This window comes from Vicugna pacos, chromosome 23 (assembly GCF_048564905.1).
Source record: "Vicugna pacos chromosome 23, VicPac4, whole genome shotgun sequence".
NCBI classification, from domain to species: Eukaryota; Metazoa; Chordata; class Mammalia; order Artiodactyla; family Camelidae; genus Vicugna; species Vicugna pacos.
In genome coordinates, this window is record NC_133009.1 from 6765287 (window position 1) to 6773195 (window position 7909).

The 7909-nt window shown below is 40.1% G+C and overlaps 2 protein-coding genes across 2 annotated transcripts; both read right to left on the minus strand.

Annotated features, from left to right (window-relative positions):
- Positions 1-377: 377 nt before the first annotated feature.
- Positions 378-476, minus strand: LOC140688702 (uncharacterized). Its single transcript, XM_072948407.1, has one exon. The coding sequence runs from the start codon at positions 474-476 to the stop codon at positions 378-380; it is 99 nt and encodes a 32-aa protein (XP_072804508.1).
- Positions 477-1008: 532 nt separating this feature from the next.
- ZBED6 (zinc finger BED-type containing 6) lies at positions 1009-6059 on the minus strand. The gene has a single exon (XM_015252245.3). The coding sequence runs from the start codon at positions 5132-5134 to the stop codon at positions 2192-2194; it is 2943 nt and encodes a 980-aa protein (XP_015107731.2). The 5' UTR covers positions 5135-6059; the 3' UTR covers positions 1009-2191.
- Between the last annotated feature and the right edge of the window lie 1850 nt (positions 6060-7909).

Sequence of the window (7909 nt, forward strand, 5' to 3'; positions counted from 1 at the left end):
ACAGAAACCTTCCCCCATCTTTATTATCTGTATAATAAAAGCATACTTGTATGTAAAAATACAAAGTGTTTTATGTATAATATACATATACATATACACTAACTGGCTTATACACACACACACACATATACACAAATGTGTAGAAATAAAACATTTGGGTAAGTTTTCCCTTTTAAAATACACTACAAAAGCCTTTAAATTTGGGTGCATTATAAAAATAGTGAACTTACTCTTATACCAAAGTATCATGAAGTATATTAATATGCTACACTGAATTTTGCCCAGCCCACAACATAAAGATGAAGGGAAATCCTTACACGTATATCAATGTGTATAATATGGATGTACGTATACCATCACATCATCTTTTATCATCTTCAGGGAGTGTTTAACCAAAAAAGGTAGAAATGTATAGTTACAGAGTAACTACAGAGTGGTGCAGCAAGCTGTAGAAGGCAGAGCAGCATTATGGCCATCCTGAACTGGCACTGTCAAAATACAGAAAGCTTCTATCTAAGGGAAGATTTTTTCCTTCTTTTATAGCAACACCAGTGTCACTGGCATGACATTCAATATTCGCCCTGCAAAGGCTTGCTTATGCAGCCTAGTTCCAAATTCTTTACTAAGTGATGGCTACAACTGAAGACTTTGTAATTATCCATTTACTCCAGTTAGTAAAAGGGTAAACTTTGGGGGTTGAAATTTCATTTCACAATGGTACATTTACCATTTAAGAATTTAAAAAAAAAAAAAAAAAAAAAACAAAAGCCAAAAACGATTTTGATACATAGAAATGAGTTCTAAATTTTGAAACCAGCCCAGTAACAAAGCAATTTTGATTCTCATGTAATAAATACTACATAATTTCTAGGCTAAATCTTGCCAAATACTATCCAAGACAAAACTAAAATCAAAACTTAAAAAAAAGTGGACACCTTTTACTCACACTTAATACTAGTCAATTTTCCAGGAAATTTTTGGGCAGGGAATATCCCCAAATCTAAAATGAAAAAAAGGAAAAATTGGGATCTTACATTAGTTATTCAGTCTGAAACTTTTAATAGACTTTTACTAAAAGTCATCATTTTCTGGCCTCCCACTCAATCACAGAAATATACTTTTGAGTGGAAAGGAACAAAATCATTGAGATCAATTCTCATTTTACTATGAGGCAATGGTTCCTAACACATGAAAATATTAACTGCTTATTTCTAATTAAGAATAGAAGCCAAAATAATCTCATAGCTAAGAATACAGTATTATGGATCATTCAGCATAATTCTTAAAAGACACGTAAGCTAACTTAAATTCAGAGAAACATTCTTTGGGAAATGGATGCTGGGTTTGTCACAGTATGCTCATGGGGCTTTCATTCCAATTCCCATTCAATCTTTTTCAATTTTGTAAACTTTGTCATTTTTGTCAATGTAAACAATGTCATTTTGTCAATTTTGTAAAAATTGTCATTCAGCATGAAAGTACCTATACAATCTTTATTATTTTCATACAAGTTTATAAAAGTTAAAAAGGTAATTCAAAGATCAAATGTAATTTTTTCCTAATTGTTTTCTAATGTTTCCTTTTTATATAGATCCAATTCTAAATATACAGGGTAACTCTATCACACTCAGTAAGTTGAAATTATAAAGCTGACCAGTATGAGGAGGCAATTAGAAATTTCCAAATATAAAACAATTTTGTGAACTCTGTTTTTGTCAAGCCGTAAGTATGAATCAGGATTTTTAGAGAAATAGAAAAATGGTGGGTGAAGGGTCGAGATACCACTTTAGTATACCTTTTTCTCAATTTCATTGGTTTCAGAGCAATCAACTTCCCACGTTGAGAGAAATTTTTACTTAAAACCAATTACTAGTTCAAACTACCAGCCAGAAATAGCCTAAGGCCTTTCAATGCTGCACTATATTTTTTAATTAAAAATCTTTCCTCTCTCAATTGGTATAAACAAAATTTTCAGTGACAGCTATAATGAGTTACTACCATAAAATCTTTAATCTTCATTTTGTCAACATTATATTACCTCTGAGGCGTTTTCAGCCCTTTTTGTGTTTTCAGGTTTCCCCAGATTGTGCGTAAAGAATAATTAGTATAACTATATATAACAATTATAGCAATTAGGATACAGTAACACAGCAATAAGTTGCCCATTTTAAATGGAGAAAGGAAAAAGAAATTAGGATATTTCTTTTTCATTGCTTTGAGTAATTTCATTCTCAGGATCCCAGTTCAGAACCAATGTAGAATAATCATAGTTAACATTTTTCAAGTTCATTTTCAAAAACATCAGCTGTTCTACATTGTCAAAGTCCAGGGTCATGATCTGCTTTGGATGAAAGTGGCTATTTGCAGTGAAGATACATTCAGATTGCCAGCTACACATGGGGCAGCTCAGATACTGAATGGCGACTTGAGTCAAAGCTGGCCATGTGCTCACCTTCTTCTGCCAGTAAATCAAAGGGTCATCACCTCCTGAGATCTCTGAATACTCTTCTTTGAAGTATTCATCCACTACTGCTATGGCAGAAGGAAACATGAAGCTTTTGCCTCCAATGGCAACATTATCTGCAGCTGAACTATCAACAGACCCTGAACTGGAGGTGCCTTCTCTTATAGATGAGGTAAATGAATCAGCTCCTACTATAGCTGAGGGACCAGAAGCTTCTGAAGTTGCAATATGGCAGACCTCTGGTGAAGATTCCATATAGTTACAAACTTCTTCTGCAAGGATCTGCTTGTAAGTATCTATATCAGCACCTTGAGGGAAGAAGTCTTCCAAACTATTTTTAAAGCAAGGATCTAACAAAGCAGCCAAGATACAGGGCTTGGATTTGAGTATGGCACTTAGTAGGGTGTCAGTTTCAAGCTTCAGGGATAAACTGTCTACCAGATTGAGGGCCTGAGGAACACCTCTAATTTGAAAATCTTCTCTGAGTTTCTGCAGGGAAAGGAGTAGATGATGGATTAGGGGTAGCACCTGATTCAATCCTGTGGTTTTTACACTCACTTTCTGGGTGGCCTCTTCAAATGGTTTAAGAATATCACAAACATATGTCATTAGAGTCCACTGAAGGGAAGTTAGCACAACTCCACTGGCTCTGCCAAGACTATGGTGGACTGAGTAACAATACTCCAAGAGCCATCTTAACATATAAAACGTAGAAATCCAATGGCCAGCTTCATCCTGCTTCAAATTTTTCCATGGAAGTTGGCGATCATTTTGGAACTCTTGCAGTATCTGACGGGCCTTGACTGAATGACTAAAATGATGACACGTTTTCCTAGCAGCCACTAACATGTTCTCAATGCTTTTGTGCTCACAGAAAAAGTCCTGGATGACTATATTTAAACAATGTAGGAAGCATGGCAAGTGGGTAAAACCACCATCTTTGATTGCATGTACTACATTAGAAGAATTGTCAGAAACAATGAAGCCAGGGATGAGGAAATTAGGAGAAAGCCACAAACCAATCTGGTCATTTAATTCTTGTAAAATGTTGGTTATTAAACAGTCTTTGGCCAAACCTGTTACACAAAGAACTGCCCACTTTCTAAAATCGGGGATCCTGCCATTATTGGAAGAAGGTGGAGTTTCCAAAGAGACCCAGTGTACAGTCACAATGAAATAGTCAGTAGATGGGTCATGGGTCCATATGTCCACAGTCAGGTGGATCTTTTGGCTCTGAACATTTTCCAGAGTTAAGAAAATTTTTTCTCTGACCCAGTCATATAACCGAGGCACAGCCTTAGTGAAAAAGTAAGTTTCAGACGGTAACCTATAGTCAGGGGCCACAATCTGCATAAACCTCTGAAAGGCTTGGGTTGAGAAGTAGTTGTAAGGATGCATATCCTCCACAATCATCTGAATAATTGCCTGATTTATTTGTCTTGAGGTTGAATTTTCACAATATGTTGTTTCTTGTTCCTGTGCATGCATTAGAGTGTCTTGCTCTGCAACAGGAACAGGACTCTCAGATCTTCTATTTTCAACCTCTAATACAGGAGGTTCGTCAGAATCAGAATCACTAAGGTCCTCAGCTGTTACATCTTGGATGCCTGTAGACTTCTCTCCATGCAAAGCATCGGTCGAGAGATCAGTTCTCTCAGTCTCAGCCTCATCTAATCCATTTCCAACTGCACCACTGTCTTTGTTGGCAACAGCCCAATGGATGGGATGTGTGGCCTGAAGATGTCGTTGAAGTGTTGAAGTTCCTAAGTGAGAACCTGGCCTACCCCGGCTCACGCTTCTTTTACAAATATTACACACGGCTCTGGAGATGTGCTGAGGATCAGTATAGAAAAAATTCCAAACTGCAGATGTCTTGGCTCTTGTTCCAGGAATTAAGGCATGCTTGACAATATTACTTTTGATGAGAAATCTCCCTCTTTCTGCCCTCAGGGCATCAGATACTGACTTATCACGTTTCTTACCCACTCCATTATCATCTAATGGATCAGTAGATATATATTCAAAGCTTCCATTGCTTCCAGCAGAAGAGGGAGACAAAGCTAAATCCAAAGTAAAATCCTCCTCCCCACTAGTAACTCCAAATTTGTTGGCCCTGGTCCAGTGAGGTGAATGCCTTGCCTGCAGATGTCGTTGAAGAGTAGATGTCCCAAGATGGCTACCTGGTTTTCCCCTGCTAACACTTTTCTCACAAAGGTTACAAATAGCCCGCCAGGTGTACTGGGGGTCAACATGAAAGAAGTGCCAAACAATGGAGGTCTTGGCTCTAGTACTGGGTAGATAGATCTGTTTTTCTATATTGCTCTCAAAAAGACCTTCTTCATCCTGCTCAGGTGCACTGGAAGCTAACAAAGCAGGGGCTTCTGCCACAGGCCTCCCAGATCCCAAATCCTTACTAAACTTTTTTGCAAGAATCAGTTTCTTTCGTCGCCTTTTCCCCTTAATTCGCAAACCCTTCTTTCTTTTCTTTTTAGCAGGCAATTTTGCCTCTTTATCCGTTCCTTCTGCCACCATCTTTCCCTCTATCACATCTTCTTCATCTGTATTAGAATTAATAGGAACACATCCCAGAATCCCAGCATCCCTAAAAGTGCCACATCTTCTGCCAGGAGAGAGTGAGGAAACTGGTACACTTAAGGTACATACACTCATTCTCTTTATGTCTCCAAAATTCGTACCAGAATCTGTTAGTGGCTTTATTCCTCAAACAGACATACAGCTGTTCCTCTCTACTTGCGTTACCTTTTCTCCAATTTCTATGGGGAGTCAAATTCCCTTTGGACCAATGACTTCCAAGCCAGGTTATTTTTGGAGGAAAAGTGACAGCAATGGAGAACATTCCCAAACTCCTTCATAAAGGGCTTTAAGATCCCTTCCAACTTTCTGAGTTCTGAATTCAAAGAGTCCAAGCTCCTCATGTTATAGAAAAAAGAATCAAGGCCTACTTTCCCAGAGTCAGAGTTGGTCAGCAGCAGTTAGAAACCACGTCTTCCAAATTCCAGGTCCGCCTTCTTTCTGGTTCATTAAGAACTATATCTGCTTGAAATGTCTTTGCCATTTAAAAAATGTATTTTTTTATGCTGCCTTATGATAGCAACATCAATTTCCCTTAATTCTGGAATTAATTATTTTCAGTAAATTTCATTTAAACAAAAACATAGTGCATCATTCAACATGTATCATTTAGGACTGTGATTTGCCAATACAACCCCAAAAATCAATCAATTCTGGAAAGCTAAGTCAGACTCCACATACTGGTCATCAACAGCAAATGCTAGTTGAGCCCTTTCAGCTCTAACTAAAAGTATCACAATTTTTTAAAAATGTGGTTAGCTAGAAAAAAGCTTTGAGAGTAAAATTTAAAAATAAGGTTACAAGTTGAATTTTCAATTTACTGTTTGTATCAAGAGTTAATCCATGCTTGGTTTTCAGAAATTTTTAGACTGTAGAAGCTTTACAGCCTGTAAATGAGTAACTCCTAATTTGGACTCTATATGAGCAGCACAAACTGAAAAATGAGCTTTAAACCACTTCCATGCTTTCTCGGTTGATCCCTCCCCTTCCCCCAATACCTACATACATTTACCCTAAAAAGCATCGCTATCACTATTCAGCCTCCTTCTCAAGGTCCAGAACCAAGGCCTGGAAGATGTCAACAATATGGGCCTTCCCCATAGGAATCCGCACCGATTATGGGAGTTTAGGGGGTGTTCTTCATTACGGTTTCATCAATCCTACAAGGAGAACGGAAGTGTCCCTGTGGCTCTTGACTCCGATGCTGAGGGCTGGGGGTGGGAGTGTAATTAAGGTAGGGAAGGGGTGTAGGATACCGGGAAAAGGTCGGTGACTTTCTGGGTGTGGAGTTTGAGAAAATCTCCAAAGTAGTGGGACCCTGGAGAGGAATGAGAGTAGGTAAAATCAGCTCCTGGCACTCAACGTGATTTAGGCAGTGGGGGTTGGCTAAACTAGGGAAACTGTTACCCCGAAGAGAGCACTCTAGGGTCAGTCCTCCTCCGGGAGTAGGGGAACAAGTCGGCTTCCTGGGGCTGCTCCGGGCTCCTACAGTTTCGCCAATACCGGATGTGGGGGAGGGGAGGGAGGCTGGTTGGGAAGAGGAGCAGGCGCCGTGGGGGTGGGGTGAAGTAGGGTGGGGGTGGGGTGAAGTAGGGTGGGGGTGGGGATGGGGTGAAGTGGGGCGGGTGGCAACAGTGAGGCAGGAGCCTGGGGCTTCCAGCCCGCCCCGGCGACGGCAGCGGCCGGGGGGTGGGGGGGTGGGGGTGTCGGTACCGCGGGGCCGAAGGACCCGCTCTGACTTCCCGGGCTAGGCCGAGACCCACGGGCGAGGGGAGGCCGCGGCCACTCCCCTCGCCCTCTCCCCCACCTCCCCGGCCCCAAGCCACCCGGGAAGCAAAAAAACGGGTCTAGTTACCAGAGAACAGAAACTTTACCAAACCGACGACACTATCCCCGACTCCCGCTTGCTGCCACGTCTTTCTTCTTTCTTAGCCGCTGCGGCCCGCCGTCCTCTCAGCAGCACCAGCAGAAATCCGAGACTGCCAGCGTCAAAGATGGCGCCCGGCTACAGGCTCAGCGCTAAGACCCGGCCAGTAAAAGTGCCAGCGCCACGCAAGGCGCGAGGATTCTGGGAGCTGTAGTTTCCTCTATGAGTCTGTGCTTAATATGGCTTCCCTGGGTGGGAGGGTCACGTGAGAGGGGAGGAGCTAAGTCGCGGGTTCCCTTCCTTTACAAGGAAGGCGTTTTAGAAATTTAGAGTTTTTAGAAATGATCTTTGAAAACAGATTTTTAAAATCCAACTGACGTAATAAGCGAGAAAACCGTGAGAATTGTTTCTACCAGACAGGTGCTCAGATTCATCTGACCACAGAGTTTGATTAAAGAATAAATCCTACAAATCCTGTATAAATTTGATTTAGAAATAAACTAGTTTTCTTATGCGAAGTTGAAGGCTTTGTGCATTTATTTTTATTTGAATAGGTGAATAGGATTTGGGGGAGTTTATTTTTTATTTCTTTAAACAAATTTTCATGTTGGAAAAACAATTCATGCTCATTATGAAGGTCACAAGGGTTGAGGTATGAAAACTAAAAACCTCAGTGGCCTACTCACTTCATTATTAACATCAGCCAGTGTTTTCCCATTTGAATGTCTTTACTTTTTTCCTCCAATTATAAAAATAATACATACAAGTTTTTTATGTGAATAATAAAGAAATATAAAGAGTAGAAAGTTTAAATCTCCATAATCTCATTCCTGAGAAATAATATCTGATTAATTTAGCATGTCTTCTTTTTTGTATACAATACACTTAACTATACTACATTGTTATAATAGGAGACCAAGATCCCCCTGGGTTATAGGCTCAACAGAACTTGCTTAGGTGGCAACATTTTACTGAACTTGGATGAA

Excerpts from the sequence above, each read along its gene's own strand:
- ZBED6 (XM_015252245.3), bottom strand. The coding sequence starts at position 5,134 with ATGAGTGTATGTACCTTAAGTGTACCAGTTTCCTCACTCTCTCCTGGC.
- LOC140688702 (XM_072948407.1), bottom strand. The coding sequence starts at position 476 with ATGGCCATAATGCTGCTCTGCCTTCTACAGCTTGCTGCACCACTCTGT.